The 20287-nt window shown below is 41.5% G+C and overlaps 1 protein-coding gene and 1 pseudogene across 1 annotated transcript in view; both read left to right on the plus strand.

Annotated features, from left to right (window-relative positions):
• Window positions 1-20287, plus strand: part of Ccdc148 (coiled-coil domain containing 148) — a 162615-nt gene that overhangs the window by 62139 nt on the left and 80189 nt on the right. The window contains exon 8 of the mRNA XM_042055372.1: window positions 7787-7927. Within this exon, the coding sequence (XP_041911306.1) occupies window positions 7787-7927 (141 nt within the window). The remainder of the gene's footprint in view (window positions 1-7786; window positions 7928-20287) is intronic.
• Window positions 6109-6544, plus strand: LOC119818741 (annotated as a pseudogene).

A 20287-nucleotide genomic window follows, 5' to 3' on the forward strand; every position in this document is an offset into this window, starting at 1 on the left:
TTAGGAGATCCTTCACTCATCCCTAGTCCCTTCCTCTATGCCTAACCTCTGGCTATACAGATTGTAGAATGCCTATCAAAGTTGAAAAGCTAGTGTTCACATTGGAAAGTGATTTTCTAAGACTTAGTGATCCATAGGCAAGTGAGTTCCTGGCTCTAAATCACTGCATTAGAGACTGCTTGGCTTTTCAGTTCCATATATAAAATTGCCTGGTAGGTTTGTAAATTTTGTCCTTTACAGAGACAAAGAGTCCAGCTGTTGATTATTTTCTGCTTATTGGAATTTAGTTTCTCTTTATAAAAGCCTTGTTTTTTATACTAAGGTAAGGCCATCCAGGGTACAATTAAGTCAAGCCTTACATTTTGTTTGGAAAGTAATGGATATAGAGCAATCCTGATAATAAAGAGCGCACAATCTCTGAGAGTCTGAAAAGGACTCATAAAAAGCCCCAGAAAATGGAAAGCACTTATCAAAGAGGGGTGATAAAAATGCACTTATGAAGTTACCCAAGAACCCAAAGGACAATTGTGAAGCGAAGAGGAAAAGGCAAGTGGGGAACAGAAAGCCTTAACATCCGCACAATCACAGGGGCTATTTCTGGAGTGACGTTGGACAGAAATGGGGCACATAAGATAGAAAAGCCTAGGTCTGTAGTCCTGAAAAACGGTGGAACATTTGGGAAAAATTTAAATGGAGCTCTCAAACTGTTAAAGGTTTAATAAAATGAAAATTCGACATCTATTCAGCCGAACTGAATTTGGAAACTTCCAGGACCATGTAGGGAGAAGAGAAAGAGAAAGGATTTCCTTGTTTTTACACATGGACCCTAAACCTTTGAAGGAATATGAAATGGCTGTTGGAAGTCCTGACAAAGTTTCTGGGTATTCTTTCAATCAGGCAAGCTCTGGTGAACTCCAGGAAGCACAGACATAGACAGGACTCTAGGGTCCTACCACAGTAGAGCATCAGGGCACGGAAGCATGAGGTATGGAACGTTCTCCTCCTGTAGCCAATCCTGGGGCAGATACATGCATGTCATCATCTGAGCAGATCTCAAGAACAAGTCAATGGGGCAACACTCTTAAGAGTTTACTGAACCCTTGCCAACCCCCATGCCATGTTAAATTCTGGGCAACTTAACACAAATTTATACCAGCTCTTAAATTGGGAACCCATTCGAAGATTTGATCCATGTTGTATAGTAGGGTGACAAGATGCCAAGGAGAAAAGAATCATCTGGTCTAGAGATGTTGACTTAGAGCCTTCCAGGAGAGAAGGAGTCCAAGCTTTGACTTAAGTAGGGCAAGGAAGAGGTAGGCAGATGAAGGGTGAAGGGCAGGCTTGAGAATTTTAGGATTATATCACATCATAGAATGCCCTAAAAAGCATAGTATAGGCCAAGCATAAGATAAGCCCTGGTCAATGTAGTTTTTAATATTGTCAGTTATGTCCTGGTCAGACAGGACTTTTTTTATTTCTCCCTGAAAATAACTACAGCTTTCTTAATGCCTCCATAAGTGGGGCTGGGGTAACGTTAATGTTTAATTATCTGTAGTTGTTTAAAAGGCCTATAAGATACTGATGTTTCTCATTCCTATTCATTATGCTTGCAAATTAAACTGCAGAGTCTGTTCATATGTTGTGAACTTTCTATATAAGTGAACGGTGACATAGAATCAGAAGAGCAGAAACTGTTGGGATCTTTCCTTGAATATAAGAAAGTTGAGAAGCATTTGTTCAGAATAGGAATAGTTGCAGAGAGGAGACAAACATCTGTGTTCAGTATTTGTTTTCTTTATACAGCGTTGACAGAGCGGATGTGTTTTCTGAAGCCCACAACTTTGATGTAAAAAGGTGTTAACACTTACCTTGATGCTAATTCCAGTGATTGCCTTTGAAGTCCTCAGGGCTTGATTTTTTTTTTTTAAGTTTGTCATTGCATCTTCCCTCCGAGAATGTGTGTCCATATTAACTTCACTTTAACCATTCCTTTTACTTTATGGCAAGAAGCAAGGAGTACATGCTAAGCACTCTTGTTAAGTCCTAAAGTTATTTGTAACAGATGAACACACTCTTGGTGCTGTTTGTCCTCTCTTGGGCTAATGCCTCATTCAGAGATGGGCACACATGGCAGGAATATTAAAGCATTAACTACAGACCTGGAAAAACGTCCTATGGTTAATAATGTGAATAGTACTTTTCTTAAAACGTGCACCTGGCTACCAGGAGGCAGTGCTCTTTCATGGTTATTACTGTCACAGTTATGCTTGCATGCTCTGTTTAGAGCCATGTAATTAGCAGAGCCTTTAAAACGAAATTGCCAGAATGTTCTTCCGAGCTTTTCTTCCTCTCACTCAGCATCATTCAGAAGGCTTCTGTGCTCTCTTAGTCTATTGTGCGGCTATTGATTCCCTTGCCCACCTGCCAGCTTTCTGATTATTGGCCCGCTCAGAAAAATCTAGCAACGGGTTGTCTTTCTCTCCACGACTAAATCTTTCTGAGGATCCACTGGGTAAGATCCCTGCCCCCACCTCAAAAGGTACCCCTTTCCCACTGCTCTCTGCCTTATTGTATGATTTGAAAAGCCCCGTTTGACAGTACCCATTGTTAGGGAGCCCGATTCTCACTGTCAAGATCACACAAGTTTGGCTTCTATAATCATGTCTTTGGGTACAATTATAATCAACAATGTCATGAATCACTGGCTTCAGGTAACCGTCAGAGGCCCCTGACTGTTGCAGCGATTCCAATGAAGGGGAAGCAGCTTGGTTTCTGAAGGCTCATGTCTTTCTCTGGGTTCCCTGGCCCTGTTCTTTTTTCTCTTATGTTACCTGACATATAATTTGTGATTATCGAACTTACCTGTAGTTTCACAATTGTGGTACAGTCTATCTGCAGCCTTAAAAAAAAAAAAAACGAAACCATCCTTTTTCTCAAGAATGGAAAGAGGGATTCTTTGTACTTAAAAATGCCTGAAAATGGCAACTTAGGCAAATTGTTTAGTTTGGTTAATTACGTATAAGGTTATCATTAGGTACCTATCATGCACAAGTGCCCTGCTTGACAGTATAAGAAGGCAAATATATGAAATATGTTCTAAGTGGAAACAAGATGCTCAGTATATTAGTAGCGATGGCATGGTGTGTGAAGTAAGAGACAGTGGTGCATGTGCTGGAGAGTGTTTTTTGAAAGCTGTGAGCTGATGAGTGATAAACCATCTTGTGAAACAAAGGGAAATCAAGGACATTCCAAAGTAGGGAGTGTTTGCATCTTTCACTCCTTGACGTTAAAGATAAGAATGAGTTGGGGGCTTAAGGGATGGCTCAGTGGTTAAGAGTAATGGCTACTCTTCTTCTAAAGGACCTGCATTCAATTCCCAGGACTTACATGGCTTCTTATAACTCTAGCTCTAGCTTCAGGAGATCTAATACTCTGCTCTGGCTGCTGTAGGCACCAGGCATGCACATGGTACACAGACATACAGGCAAAACACTCATACAGATTAAATAAAAATTCTTGAAAGTATTTGAATTGGTGTCAACATACCATTGACAAGAGTATCAGGAAGAATGGCCGTTAGAGGCAGAGCCAAGGAAGAAGCTCGCTTAGGGAGTACATACAAGCAAGATTAATGTGGGGTTGTGAGTGAGAAAGTCAACTTAATCAATTGACATTACCCTCGTGAACCTTCCAGTCTTGTTCAATACACTTAGCCAAAAGATTGAGTTAACTAGACAATTACAACCAATCTCAATGGTTCTGAAATTGATCATAAAGGAAATCTCATCTAAGCATTAATACATATATAAATCATCAAACTATATATATGTAAATAAAGTCATCGTGTTGTACATAAGATTGTTATGAAATGCAAAGAAACATTTGTATTGTTGGGCTTACACAATGAAAATAATCCATACTTCAGGGAGACTTGTGGCCCCACTGACAGAAACAGGTGTTTGAGGAGAGATATGTACCCTGGGGGGCTTGGTATGAAGCTTCAACAGCACCACAGGTCCCAAGTTTAACTTTGGAAATCTGGATGCTAGAAGCACTAGCAAATAGGAGTCTTTAAGAATTTAGAGCTGGATTGCAGGCGGAAAGAGCTGCTAATGTAGATTTTGCAGTCAGTCTCCAAGGCAAGACTTCACAGAACAGGATTAAATCAGAGTAAGACTGGAGGAGAAAGAGGGTATATGGGGTTGAACCAGTAAGGGGGCAGGGAGAGAGAACCATGCAGTGTTGAAGGTCGGGGAAAGCTGTGTCATGACAGGCAAAGGAAAGAATCCTTTCTTTGCAGGATTGCCAACAGGTGGAGGAGAGGCCAGACTCCTCCCTTCGAGTGTTCCGGAGGGAGACTGTTGGTAACAGCTGTCAGGACAATTGATCTGGATTGTAGAAGTTGCAGATAAAGACTTAAAAAGCAAGGCACGCAGCAGGCTCCCAGGCACAGACAATGTATTTTACATCTGAGGTCCAAATAACTAAGCCACGCTGATTAGAGGTTGATGGGGTAGATACTGTAGCTGCAAGCCAGGAGATGGTGTTTTCTTGCTTATTTTCATAGACATGGCAAAACACACTTTTAGAAAACTAAAATTTTGAAGTTAAAATATTTAAAGAAGCGAAATGATTTAGAGGCACTTTACTCATATTTGGGTGACATTTTTCCGTTTTTAATATTGTGTGTTATTAATGAATGCTTGAATCATACTTGCAAAATTAGTGTACTATCTTTAGTAAGAGGAGTTTTGCACACTTGTGTATTTTTCCTTACTACATTGTCAGGCAGATGTGTAGAAGGACCAGAAAAAAAAGTTGATAATTTCTTCTTTAGTCTCATTTTTTGTTTATAAAACATATGTTTATAAAAAACGTGTCCAGCTTAAAAACGATATATTAGATATAGGAAGGTTAATAACTTTTAAAAATGTTTTAATATTGAGAGGCTATATATCCTGTGGGCAAAACTCCTACAAGTGTCTCTATGTAGATAAACAGATACTTTATGCTAATGAGATCATACTATAGATACTGTTTTACATTGTGTCTTGCATCTAAAATATTAGACATTTTCATAAACATACAGAAATTTAGCATCTTTTCTCAACCATAGGTACTGTATGAATTTACCAAAATTGATTTAAGCTAACGTTTATTGCTGGGCCTTTAGACTTTTCTCAAATTGTTTTAAACTACTCTGCAGAGAGCATTGCTGCGGTACATTTCTGTGCACTTGTCTAGTTGATGGTTGTATTATTTGTTTGATTTCTGTTGCTGGGTTAAAACACCATGATCAAAAACACTAGGAGGAAAATATTTCAGCTTACAGTTTCTAGTTCACCCTGAAGGGAAGTCAGGTCAGAACCTCAAGCAGGAATGTAGAGGCAGGAACTGAAGCAGAGGCCGTGGAGGCAGACATGCACAGCCAGCTTTCCTAAAGAACCCATGACCACCTGCTCAGGGGTGACGCTGCTAATAGTGAGCTGGCCCCTCCCACATCAATGTCCTATGGGTTTAGGCACTGTCTCAGTTATGGTTCCCTCTTCCCAGCTGACTCAAGTCTGTCAAACTGATCAAACACCAACCAACCAAAAAAAAAAAAAAGAAAAAAAAAAAGAAAAAAAAAAAAAAGAAAAAAAAAAAAAAAAAAAAATAAAACCAGCACAATGGTTTTGGATAATTTCCTGGAGGCAGGGATATGAATGAAAGGCTATATGTACTTTATAGTGTGATATATATTTACATATTGGCAAAAGCTGTGTACTTGTCTACCAATAGCAATACCCATACTCAGGAAGTTTCTTTTATGTTTTCATCTTAATTTATACTTACTTTCCATACTTATGAAATGAGACTGAAATCTGTCAATACTTCTTAAACCTTTTAAGGTCCTAGGACCAATCCCAGAGTTTGGGTGGTGGTTGTATATGCGAGTCGGTGAATGCATCCATATATATGTGTATGTGTGTATGTGGATGTATGTCCATATGTGTATAGAGGCCTGTGATATTGAGTATCCTCCTTGATTGCTGCTCTACCTTACTTTTTAAATTACATTTTCATGACTACATGCCAGGAAGTCTAATCATAAGAAAAACTGAAGCCATGTTTCGAAGATCTTTGTAACAGGTTGTTCATCAGTTTGTAAGACACAAATCTGATGCAGCCAGCAGTCTGGTTCTTGAATGATCTCTGACTCGTGTTCAGCTACGTGGGCGAGTAGGTCGGGATGCTGTTGTGAGACGGTGGAGGGAAAAAAACCCAGTCACGATATTTTCTCTGGCAAATGAAATTGCGGTGATCAGGGGACAGAGAAGTATTCCAAATGGTGACGTCAGTCAAAAGACAACAAGGCACAGAACATCAGTGTTCCAACCAGGCCCCAGGATTGTGGCAGATCACTGTGTGAAAAGGGGGCTCTCATATCTGTGGGAGGGAAAGTGGACTGTGGTGAATACGTGGATAAATATCGTGAGGCGGCGAGCAGCGGCCATCACAGCTGATGACACTATTTCTGAGTGACCAGACAAAAACGGCATAGAACAGATGGTTCTTCCTTGATCATTGTTTGGAACCCTTTTCCAAATCATGTATAGTCTAGATAACAAAGTTTTAATTTAAAAAATTTGCATTTTTATTTCTTTTGTGTGTTTGTGTGAATGGGTACACGTGTGCCGCAGCATTTATATGGAGGTCAGAGGGAAACGTACAGGAATGGAACAGACTTTCTGACCCATGTGGGGACTGAACTCAGTTCATCAAGCTTGGCAGCACATGTCTTTATCTGCTGAGTCATCACGATAGCTCCGTCTACCATATATATGTGTGTGTGTATATAGCATTCTGACTGCACTTTCCCCTCTCCTCCCAGTCCTGCCTTCCAACCCTTCAATGTCCCCCACCCCTAAAACTACTGTTTCTGTTCAGGAAAGTACAGGCCCCCCATGGATAACAAAACATGGCATATCAAGTTATAGTAAGACTAAGCACCTCCCTATGTATTAAGGCTGAGCAAGGCAACCCAGTGTGAGGAATAGGGTTCCTACAGCCAGCAAAAGATTCAGAGACAGCCCCAGCTCCCACTGTTAGGAGTCCCACAAGAAGATCAAGCTACACAACTGTCACATATATGCAGAGTGCCTACGTCAGTCCCATGCAGGCACCCTGGTTGTTGATTCAGTCACTGTGAGCCTCTAAGCCCAGGCTAGCTAGTTATTTCTGTGGGTTTTCTTGTGATGTCCTGACTCCTCTAGCTCCTTCAATCTCTTCCTCCCCATCTTCCACAGGATTCCCCTAAATCCACCTAATGTTTGGCTGTGGATCTCTGCATCTGTTTCCATCAGTTACTGGACGAAGCCTCTCTGATGACAATTGGGCTAGGAACCAATCTAGGAGTACAGCAGAAAATCGTTAGGCATCATTGCAGTGACCTCTTTTTCTCTAGACATGTTTGGTTTTATCCTAGATCCCTAGGTAGACCCAGCCAGTGGGTCCCAGTGCTCCAGGCAGTTGTCAAAGGTGGGTTTACTCTCCTGCCCTACAATTTTATGGAAGTTCTTTGCAGGAAAACCATAAATTTTATCACTTCCTGAGTTCAGCTAAAGAGTGTCTGAATGAACTATTTTAAGCTGTTTTCTATACTAGCATGTACACTTATATCCACAAATGCACAAAAATTTGTATTTACCTTTGGAAAAACGAGTCCTCTACACAGAAACTTGTCCCATGTGGAATCATGGGACAGCACATAGTTACTGAAATAAAGCATCTCTGTGCGTTTCAGGTTTCTCAGTGGCGAGCCCACCAGGACGAGCTAGCGAGACTGGAAATGGAAATTTCCGTCAGAAGACGACAAAGGGAGGAGGAGAAAGAGAAACTTTGGAAAGAGAAGGAGTTGCTGCAGAGGGAGGAGACAAAGACAAAGGTAAAACCTTCCTGTCTGCCTGAATATGTGAGCGGGTCCGCCATTGCTTGCTTGAGCTTTGATGCCCCTTGGTGTTTGACATAGAATTCCCCCCGGGGTGTCTTGAGAACATCTGTGAGAATCGAGCAAAGTCTTGCTTTATCCTTTGTGAATGTCAGATTTGTGACATGTTGTCTTGCACAAACACAGGTATCTGTGACTAAGTTCATTCTATATGGGGGGGGGAGGCAAAATTTGTAGCTATTCTTAAGTGTTGCACTAAGAAGGAATGTGGGAAAGCTTTTAATGCACTGGGAGAGCTTTTTGGTTTATGGTAATGTGGCAAATGACACTTTGAAGTGTACTTGCTTGGCAGAATACAATGTACCTGGGCTGTGCACAGTTCACGGAATGCCCAAAGGCCCTTACAGACTTCTTGATTTACTATTTGTTAGAGTTTTTTCAGTTATGCAAGATTGCCATTCTTCCTTGGAGCAAATGCTTATTTCCAAATCTTAAAAATACCAAAATCTCACCCACAGCAAATTCCCATCCTCCTTTGGAGCAAATGCTCATTTCTAAATCTTAAAAATACCAAAATCTCATCCAAATCCCTAAAGGGTGCTGCTGGTCTATAGAACATAGAAGTGCTGGAAGGCCGGTTTCATTATCTTGTTATTTACATGTTTTGTCTGTTGCTACAATAAAAAGTTTAGAATTCGCAATAAAGGCGCTCTAGTTGAAAATGCTATCAGAGTTATCAAGCAACATTTATGGAGCTGCTGACTCTGGAAATCATTCACAAACAGTGGCTACCTTGTTACCAGTGAGAGGAAATCGATTTGCTGACAGATCCACCAGTCTTGCACATGAGGGCCCAGAAGTGCAGCTGGATTGACTTGATCCGCATGATGGGAAAAATGATTTTTGGAAAAAGATCCTCACAGTGCTGAGAATGACTGATTCACTCATCATCGTCATTGGTGGATGACCTGTGGCTCTTGTGACCACAGTTCACATTTTGGGCTGTGTGATCCATAAAGTCTGAAACCCTTGCTTAGGTTCTTAGGTGTTTCGTCAAAGTTCAGTACTGGGAGATAAAGCAACTATGAACTTTTAGTCTATAAACCAATTTTGCTTGATTTCTGACTCTTGTCCTTCACCTTGACTTGTGCCGTGCCCTTTCAGCAGCAGACTTGGTGAAGGGGGAAGCAGCATGGGTACAAAGCAACACACCAAAGGTCCTGTGACAACTTGACAAAGTCAATTGCTTACATTTTTTTTAAAATTCAAATTGAATTCTATTTATTCACCCAAAGTAGTGAATTGGGTGATTTTATAAGGCTCACATGAAGTTAATTTTTAAAAGGAATAACTGCACAATTACTAAATATTGATCATGTTTCAAATAATGCAAGTAAACTATCTTTGTGGGGCAGCATATCAACTTTTTATTATGAAAGTACAATGTCTGAAAGTATGTGCTGAGTGTTGTCTTCTTTCTAGGATGCTTTCATAGCATTTCCTTTCTCCAAGTTCGACCACAGAAAACGCTGCACATCTAAGCATTAGTTACATTAAGTGTCATGTACAGGGCCTTAAAGTTCCATTTCCTGCAGGCTTACAGAGTCAGACAAATGAAATGAGTCTATTGATAATGGGAGGGAGCACATTTTATTGCGGAAATCAGATTCAGGTTGGGTAGTTGGCATAGATGCTACCATGGCAGGGCATTGCTCACTGTTTTTGTTGCCAGTGCGTTAGATTTCTAGAAGGGAAAGGAAGGATTGTTAAAATGTGAGAAAAAGGCTGAGTTTTCAGAAAGATGACTCTTGATTTCAGAAACACCAAAGCAAGTGAGCAAAAACAGAAGGAGTAATGGACGAAATGATTGACAATTGGTAGCGAAGCTGATGGCAGGACTAGGAAAGCCTAAAGAAAGAAGGCACCATGGAGATAAAGAACTTCAGATAAATGTGAAAAGCACCTCATTAGTGTTTTAATTTGTATTTCCACTGTTGCTTCCAAGACGAAATATGTTTACTGGGAAGTTTTCTCTTTCATAGATTTTTTATTTGTACTTATTCTGTTTATTAATCTATAGCTGGGCTTATAATTAGTTTTTGCATCTCTTCCACATTTTAGAATGGAAGCCTTAACCTAGGAGCATTAAGGAAGGAGATGCTGAAAAGATGTCAAGATGTCCACATGCCTAGTGTATTTGGGGCTCCAGCTGCATTCCGCTAAGTTGCCTACAGGGTTTTACTCCATTTTGCCTTGCATGATGAGGGGCATGTAGGAAATGCAAGACCAAGTATCTTGTGTGTGCAGAGTTGTGGCGACTTTGTTGTGCTTGTTGTTCTGAGATTTGATTGCAACTCTCAGAGATCGTATAGGACCAAGGTATCTGATTTATTTTCTTAATATTTTTCCATTTAGGGAATTTTTTTTTTAAATGGAGATTAATATCTTAGGGACCCATCATGTAGCAGTGGAAATTTTAATATGCTTTACATTGTTCCACAGTTTCAGAAAGAGCAAGTGGAGCGTTACGAGGTTGAAATCCTTGCCCGAGGCCTTAGTCAGCATCTTCACTTGTCTGTCATCCCAGTATATATAGCTGTTAGAACATTTCACATGTAGGCTCTGATTTAATTTTCCACCAGCACTATATCATACCACACAATTCTGTAACACTTCTCCCCATCCAGGCTTGTGTTTTAAAGCAGCCCTGTATTAATAGTATAGAGTAGAACTGTTTTAATTGGTGTTTAATATTCCATAGTAGACACGGCTGCCAATTTCTCCATTTTCCTTAGTAGAGTTCAGTTCAGCCTGCAAAGGTTTGCTGTCTGGCCTGGCGTGCAGCTGTAGCCTCCATGCAGACAGCTGGGGCCTAACCAGATCTTTAGTTGCTTCTAAGGAGGGAAATGATTATGTTGTAGGATCAGTATATTTCAATTTTATATGATTTCGAACTTTGTACGATTATAGTTTTTTGAATTCTGCCAATCTGATAAATGTGTAAAGCACCTTGTTAGTGTTTTAATTTGTATTTCCACGGTTGCGTCCAAGACTAAATCTCTTATGTTTACTGGGAAGTTCGTTTTCCCCAGAGCATTACAAGCAGTTTGACAGATAATCTTCCCTATCTGATAATCCTGCAGAAAATGTCCCCGACGGAGATGTGCTGCTCTCTTAGCCCGCGCTGTTTCCCCTCCATTCCCCCCACCTGCAGTTTCACCCCGACACTATTTCTTCATAAAGAGGCAGCAGAGGAGACAGAAGCTCTGCCATGCCTAAGACCTCACGGGAGGATGTCTTGACAAGATACCCTCTTCTTCCTAGCATTTCTTCCCTGCGATTTATCTTTCAGGGCTCGTTTGCTAAGATAGTGTTTTAGTTTGGGTCTCATGCTCAAGTTTACACTTATAGGTGGCCCAGCACCCTAGACTATGTTTTCTCTATTGTTTAAAACTCCAATTGGATAGACTACTACTTTTCGTGGTTTCATCTCAAGATTCAAGGAAGATATTGATTAACCACAATCAGCTAAGTTGTTATCTGGTAGGTAATTTTCACAGTTCTATGAAGGAGCATAGGACTATTGTAAGAAAATTGTTGTGCTAGATAGCCTTAGCTGACTGATCTGTAATCACCCTTTCACCGTATGTGCCTTTTAGGATGGTGTAAAACTACCATAAAAAATTGCTCCGTATTATAGGATTTTAGGAGGTTCATTGTTATGGGATGCCAACTCTAGGGTTCCATGATTCCAAGGCAAGAGTAGCTTCAGCCTTTCTCCCAGAATGAAGTTGTTATCAAGGCTCATATACTAGAGATGTAATGTTAATCCCAAAGATGGGAGGAGAAAGACCACTGGCTTAAATCATGGCCAAATTAAAGGAAGTAATTAAAACAAGCTTTTTCATTTATGTGCACAGGCTGCCTCCACCTACTGTGGTGTTTGAGAGGTCAGCATTGGATGTGAGGAAGACAAGGTTCTTACAGCTCAGGGGTACGGGGTTTCCCCATGGGGGATTGGGTGGGCAAAATAGTCGGGGTTACAGGAGTAGGACATAGCATAACAAGTTAGTCTTACACGGGGTCAGGAAACACATGATTGCAAGGTGGGCATGACAAGGTAGTCATAACAGGCAGTCACAAGAAGGTCATCATACAACCTTGAAACAAAGATAGGGTTACAAAATGCTAACATGTTTATGCAAAGACAATTGCCATTCTTAAAACAGTACAAAATAATTTGTAGTTTAGGTTATAGGCTGGGTACAGCCCAATCCTTGAGAAACAGTTTTAATCAAACAGAAATGAACCTAGTTCATCTTCACTATAAGATGACTTTTAAGCCTAAGATGGAGGCAGACTGGTTCTTCACTATGGCTTCCCTGGTGTAGTATTCTGCAGTTCTCTGAAAACTTTTAGCCAACGCTTAACAGCACTGCAAGCAACCAAATTAGGAAGCATTACTAGAGAAATCAGGATGCCATCAGTGGGTATACAGTCTTCAGTTTGACCTCAAAGATGTTTTATAGGGAGGAAGCCACCATTGTGTGAATTCTCAGGTCCATGTGGCATCAATTCAGGAAATGCCCAAAGACACAGCTTCAGTGGGATGCTGGCACTCAAATGTTCTGGCTCATACCCAGATTGCATGCCCCCTGCAGACAAGCTGTGGGGGGGAGACCGTGTAAAACCAAAGGTGCAGGCTATCAACCGTGTAAACCAAAGGTGCAGGCTATCAAGCAATGGCAGTGAAAAGGGGGTGCAGGTTAGATGGCCTGGGATGCTCAGAAGATTCCAGAAGCTGCGTTCTCCCAAGAGAATTTATAGTTCATGTCAAAGCTGGTCTCCCAGTGTGGGAACTTGTGCATCCATATGAAAGAAAAATTTAATAAAAACTTTGAAGTCTCCTTTGAGGTACAATATAACTTGATAGTGTTCTATCAAAGATACGGACCTAAAGAGCTGGGGGTGGAGAAGGAAAGGTGGACACAGAATGTTGATAAAACTTAAGATCTTTAGATGTAAACCCAACTCTTTTTGAACCATTAGGACTGAGAGGAGCCAGCAAGTATATCTGACCAAGCTGACTTGAAAGGTGTCCCGAGATTCCCTCCCTAACCTGCTATATGCCCTTCCTCACCAGAAGTGGAAATAACATGGAGTTTCCTCCGATGCTTAGATCAGACACCACAGATGACTGTAAAGCAGCGACATTATCAGAATGACCCAATCACAGGAGCCCTTTAGAGAAGAGGCCTGGCTGCTTGCCCAGGATGGCTACAGAGTCGAAGGACAAGAAGGGCACAACCTGCCATTGATGGCGCAAAGACTGAGGGAGTCATCAGGCAGAGAAAGCATGAGTAGCCTTGCAGAACTGACCCAGTGAAGCAATGCAAAAAGCTCTAAGTCACAGTCCTGTGACCATAAGGAACATAATTCTGTCAAAAATCAAGAATGAGATTGGAAGCAAATTTTTCTCCAGATGATAATTCAGTTTTGCCCAAACCTTGGATTTCAGAATTATAACTTCAAAAGCAGAGAGCCCAGCTACACTGTGCAGAACTTCTGAATTACAGAATTCTGAGCTAATAAAAATCTTGTTTTATACTGCCAAATCTGTGGTAATTTTTACACAGTAATTAAAGAGACAAAACCCTAAAGTGAGTGTTGGAATCTAGAATACCAAACATGGAGAAGGAATTTGGAACTGGAAGTGAGGAAAAGCCAGAAGAATTTCGAGGCTATCATTTGGAGGTTGATTAATATAAAAAAAGACTAGATTATATTCAACAATCAATTAGTATAAATAGATGTTAAAGACGTGGCTCATGAGAACCCTAGCAAATGTGGTGAGCAGTATTGGAAACAGGAGAAAGGCCGGTTACCATCAGGAGATGCCAGAGTTTGGGGACACTATGAAGTACAGAGAAGGAATTCCTGAGTAATGAGCTTTATAGAGCTGAGAATTTCCCAAGACACTGAAGGTGCTGCCTGGATTCTTTTTGCACCTTATAGCTAAATGGAGGAGAGAGATTTTGAAGAGCTGTTCAACATAAAGGTTGCAGACTTGATGGCTAGGAAAGTTCTCAACCAGTTAAGAGACTCCTCTTGATGGACAATGTAAATAGTGGACTAGATCTATGATCATCCTTTATTGAAGCCTTCAAGGAACCAAAGACCTTCATTTAAAGGTCCTACCCTTGGATCTTTTGAAACTAGAAAGACGAAGTGGGGTGATATCTCTTAGCCACCTCCAAAGACCAGCAATGAGGTGATTATCTAAGACGACAGTGTGTGACTTTTGTCTAATACATGAGAATCCTATGAAACACATAGGGTTTCAATGTCTGGAATACGGCAGCATTGAAGGAGGCTACCGTATGCCCAGAATTCTACCAGGAAGCAGCAGAATGACAGTGTCCCAGCTGTCACCCTGTGCTACCATTCATAAGGAGGGGTAGGGAGGACTCAGTGAAATCCTGAGCACGGAGGGCTGAATTAGTGTAGGCATTGGAGGCGAAGGTTGGCACCTACAGGTACATGACATTCCAGATCCTTCCTTCCTGGCTCAGACTTCCATCCAGGCTCAGGAGGAGCGAAGATTCCTTATATCCCTGTATGAGGACAGGCTAGAAAGGGAACTGCAGATAGGGAAGGAGAAGGCACTTCCTGAGGACAAATGGCATTTTGAGACTAAGCTGTACTCATGTCTCGTTTGACCTTGAGCCTTTGTGCAGGGTGGGGAATAGGTTCCAGCTGCCTGAGGACAAGATGAGCATTCTCGAACGAGACTTCGTATTAGTTTGCTATCCCCAAGGCAGGCCCATTGCCCCGAAATAGAATTTAAGGAGGCAGAGTAGGCCAAAGATGCTTTTGTTTTCATCATGTATTGGCTGTAACTATGGCATATTGGCAACCTCATGACAAAGGAACCCAAACGGATGCAGATTCAAAGATACTGAAGTGGATCTAAAGAGATTAGTTCCAAGGAAAGCCTAGAGGATGAGCCATTGTGGAAAGAGAAATCAACGAACTGCAAAGTGGGTAGCAAGCGTGAAGGGTCCCAGACTCAGCCCATTAGAAGTGGGGCATTGCTCCAAGTACATTGAACACATAGGTTTATTTTTTCCTCACTCAGATCGAATCAAAGTTCAGAGGCATCACTTGCTGACTGTGTGACCATGGGGAAAACTGTTTATCTCCTGAGTTTCAGCATTTGTATCTATTTGCATAATATTGGAAAATTGAGACAGAACATGGGAAACAGCACACGACTGGAACCCAAAAAGAGCTCTATGAATAATATGGTAATTACTGATATTAATATTGTTGTAGCAGACTGGTAGAACCGAAGGTAGCTAGAAACATACCATGGAATCGTATCGGACATTTCAAATAGCAATCAGCTAATCATAACTAGAGGAAATACTATTAAGCCAGATTAAAAAAACCAGAGTCATGGGCACAGCACATTTTCATTTTTTCCTGGTTGTTCTTAGCTGGCAAAAGTAAGGTCCCCTCAAAGGGCAGTACTTGATCAGCACTGGTGGCTACATAGCTGGCTTTTAGTGCCAGCAAGATGAAACTTTCTAATCAGAACATAGAGCTTGCAGTTAACTGCAGTGATTCACCCTGAACCGCAGGACCATTGATTCACTAGTGCATCCCCTGGGTCTAGGTGGCAATAAACTGCAGACTACAGACTCATTAGCACACAGTTCAAAAAGATAAAATGTACACCGTTCCTCATAAGCTTTATGACTTGCTGACTTTATTGTAAATTATACACATATGCCTTCTGCTGTGGGTTCTGCTTTCAAATCTCAAGGTCTCCTCTAAGGAAGCAGTGTGCCTCCAAGTAGTGCCTTTACTTTCTCAGCACCGACTCTGCTGCCCTCCCTCACAGGTAGTAATGCGTTGGGCTGCGTTTGCTTTCTCTCCACCCAGATGCTTAATATACAGGGTAGTGATATGGGCTTCTAGTAAGGTATATCAGCAGTAGAATATCCCAGTGGTCCAGATGGGCCGATTCTCCATCCATGTACCTGTTGTGTTCCAAGTGCCTTCCAATGTGGTACATCTTATGCCCCGGTTCTTCAGTTTGCAAATTTCATGCCATTTGTACGAGGACACCCCAAAATAAGTTGTCCCTCTTCTAGTAGTTTTTAAAAGGCTGTTTACCTGCCCTGCCACAAAGATAGTATACAATTCTTGCTATGTCACTAGAAGCTCTTAGTAATACAGGAAGATTTGAGTTTCAAAATTTATCAGGATAATAAAAGTGTTCATTGAGAAAAAACAAAAACTACAAAATGGGGTGAATTATATTGAGTTTGATATTCGTTAACTTGAATATGACTACACACAATAGTTATATACAAATTTATATGCTTATTGATAAACACAAAAATCTATACACATCTTTTTAATGTAATTTTAAGAGTAACTCATGACCCCTTCAAGGAGTACTGATGATTACACCTTAGCTCAGGGCAGTTAGGAGATACCTTTGATCTCATCAATACCTACATCAGCTCCTCTTTCATTTCTTGGCCTTGTATCATCAAGTCATAGGTTTCTGTCCCTACTCTGGCCTCTGCTGATCTGATTGCTTCCTAGTGTGAGTGCCCCCATCTTAGTAGCATGCTTCGTTTAGCTGTAGTTGATCAAAGTTCAGGTCCTGAAATAAACTTTTTGCCCTGACTGCAGTAGGGGCTCAGTAACTCTTCTTCTTAATCTTCCTGTTTCAGTTTCGGCCCTTAATTGCTATCGCATGCATGTGTGCACCACAGGAACTGCGGGACATGGAACCGTCCTCCGCAATTTCCTTCCAATGCCTGTGACTGATTGCCTCTCATCCCCGTGAAGTGCTCTGATGCTGAGGAAGGAGGGGAATGACGATTACAAGGCTTTAGGGAGTAGGGGGAAAAAACCGTTTGAAATCATGGTGGTGCTTGGAAAACAGACCTTCAGAGATGGGACCTGCCCACCCTGGCCAGGGTCCTCTGCTTCCTCTGGATCCTTTCCCATTCTGACTGACACTCTCCCCCCCCCCCAACCTGTTGGGGTAAGCAGGTAAGGAACTAAGGTTGAGCAGAGACCAAGGCTGATTGAGGAGGGAGCGAAAGACAGCTAACTGGATTGCAGTTAAAATAAAATGATATAAAATAAAAATGCTGTCAATTTATGCAATATTTCACTTGCGCTAGCTGAAGCATCAGCGCAGAAGCACTGTGGAGACACTTAGCAATATGGTGACTGTCAGATGATTGACACTGGCTTTCAGCACTTTTCATGTTCTCAGAAAACAGACATGACAGTGTGAGCATAGCCATAGCCTTTGGGGACTTTGGAAACATGTCGTCTTTGAGTCCCTCCAAACAAAACTTGACCTCACTCTCATGAGAGAGACTCTGGGCAAATGAACCATCTGCACTAAAGCTAAGTCCCAGTGGAGCTGAGGAGCCAGGGAGCGAGCCAGGGAGCCTAGGAACTGAGGCCCAGCCTCTAGAACTGCTCCCATTGGCTGTTCTCCAGTCCTCTCAGCTGATAACTCCTAGGTGTGGAGTTTTGCAGTTTGAGGGGGTGTTTTCTTATTTTTGTTTTGTAGTTTGAGACAGGGTTTCTCTGTAGCTTTGGAGCCTGTCCTGGAACTAGTTCTTGTAGACCACGCTTGGCCTTGAACTCAGATCTGCCTGTCTCTGTCTCCCAAGTGCTTGGATTAAAGGCGTGCACCACCACTGCCTAGCTTTATTATTTTTTAAAAAATTAGTTTTGTTTGTATATATGTGTGCATGGGAGAGGGAGGAGAAGGAGAGAGAGTCACATAGGTGTGGGTGCCCATGAAGATCTAAAGAACACATCAGATCTCCTAGAGCTACAGATATAAGCGGTTGTGAGCTGCCTATCATGAGTGCTGGGAACACCCATGAGACTGTCTGCAAGAGCAGTATGTACGCTTAACCACCGAGCAACCTCCTCAGCCCCCCCTTTTTTAATTTTAGAATTTGATGGAATCAGCCTGAACAGAGTTAAATAACAGAAAAATGTCATTTAACAATGGCTAGATAGAAGATGGTAGATGTTTTATGCAGAAAACTCAAAATTAAACTGGGATTCCAATTTTCTCTTTTGAAAATTTAATATCAGTCCTCTAGATAGTATTTTATAGGCTAAGGAACTAATGTTGAGCAGGACATTTAATTGACTGAAAGAAATAAATCAAGAATCACCTAGTGTTAAAAGTGCTCCCAGTGTTCTTTGGTAGGTCATTAAAAATTTTAACATGAGCCTAGTAACCTTATTAAGTGAACCGATTCCGCCCTGTTTACATGAGACTGAAGTTGAAAGAAGTTCTCAACATAAAGTTCACAAGTGACAGGAATTGTAGAATGACGATCCAGAAATGGCCAACGGTAAGCTTAACTTGCTTGTTTTGAACTGTCTTTTTAAAATGAAAACGTCAGGGTTTCAGAGACGGCTCGTTGTTATGCGAGTGCGAGGACCGGAGTTCGAGTCTCCGACACATACATAAAAAGCTGAGCCCTGTGTACCTGTACCCCCAAGCAGAGGTTTGCAGGTGATGCTCTAGAGCTAGTTGCCAACAGGTGTGAGCCAACAGGTGTGGGTGCTGAAAACCAGACTTAAGCAGCAAGTCATCCTAACCACTGAACCATCGCTCCAGTAAAACATGATGGGGCCTTCATATATAATTTTCTTTTTTCTGAGACAGGGTTTCTCTATGTAACTTTGGCTATCCTGGAAATCACTCTGTAGGGTCAGGCTGGCCTCAAACTCAGATCTGCCTGCCTCTGCCCCACAAGTGCTGGGATTAAAGGCATGTAGTCTCATGCCCAGCAAGAGACCTTACCATCCGTTGATACAATTTTGAGGAAAGGTCATATAAAAAAATGCTAGGATAACCAAGGGCCAGATGTATTTGTTCTTTTGTGCAGTATTTCCCAGTTAGCAGCTTTAGAGAAATTTAAGGATTAACTCCAGGTGCCATGTTTGGCTATATTTCCCTGCTAAGTCTTGATTATTCAGAATGATCAGATATAGTGAACATTTATACAGTGTTTGCAGTGTTCAATGCTACACCTGTGTTCATTTAATCTTACCAACTCTGATGGATGGATAACCATGTGACCATCACTTTGTGACCCAATAGAGAAGTTCCATAATTTCCCCAGAGTCACAGAGCCCTGAAGTGGGTGACTAGGGTTTGGGCTTAGATGCGGTGGTCCTGGTTTATTCATTGAAATGATGCTGTACTGTTTGATGCCCTCGTTGGGATTGCTATTTGTTATTAATTTTGAGATGAATCCATTTTGAGAAACCTCAGTTTCAAGAAGCCAATACCAAAGTATTGGAGCTGGGGTTATTTTTCCCCCAGCCCTACCCTTGTTCACACAGATCTGTCTAGCAGATAGGAAAAGGGCAATATTAAAACTCTCCAGCAGTACCTATTTGCTGTAGTGGAGTTATGTTTTAAAAGTGCCCCAAACTGACAGTCGGATTCCATGTTCTTCATAGTTATGATTTCTGTGGGTTAACGAGGCATTGTAATTTAAACATTCCATGAGAAATCAGATAATCATGATAAAATTATGTTACAAGCTGCTTTTAAGAACTCTGTTTTCATTTCCTCTTTGATATTTTTTGAGCAGGGTTAAGGAAGATGGAAGAAAGTTGCCATGGCTGCATTTCTTTTTAACATATTGACATTACTTTCACCGGAGAGAGTTTCCATAGGTTTCTACGATCAAATCTACCAACCCACTGGAGTCCATACCTATGGCCCCGACAGCCCTCTTTCATAACGCTTCATAACCAGGGTCCACTGTTTGAGCACTGAGTCTCATCGCCTTTCCTACTCAAGATTGTCCCAATCTTTGTCCCACCACCCGTCATCCTCCAGATCTTTTCCAAATGTATGCCATAATGTCTTCTATCAAATCCTTTCTTGGTCCCAACCCTTCTTCAGACAATAACACCATTCCATAGCCTGAACTCAGTGTCCAGCTCCAATTCTCTTAAATTTTATTTTAATTTCCTTTAACACATGAAACACATAGTTTTAATGCATCGTGATATTTTGGTACATGTGTATGGTGCTTCAGTCAGTGTAAATTTATCTATGCCTGTACCGGTTTTTTTTTAAATGGTGAAGCATTTAAAATCCTTTCCTCAAGCATTGTAAAAATGCACGGTAAATCAGTAGGGCTACTATGGTACAGTGCGTGAGAATTTCTTATGCCTCTCCGGCTATGGTTTAGTGCTCTCTGACGACTTTTCCCTGTCCTCCGCATCCCCAGGCTACAAGAACCACGGCCCTCTCAGTGTCTGAGATCAGCG

Source organism: Arvicola amphibius, chromosome 7 (genome assembly GCF_903992535.2).
Source record: "Arvicola amphibius chromosome 7, mArvAmp1.2, whole genome shotgun sequence".
NCBI lineage: Eukaryota > Metazoa > Chordata > Mammalia > Rodentia > Cricetidae > Arvicola > Arvicola amphibius.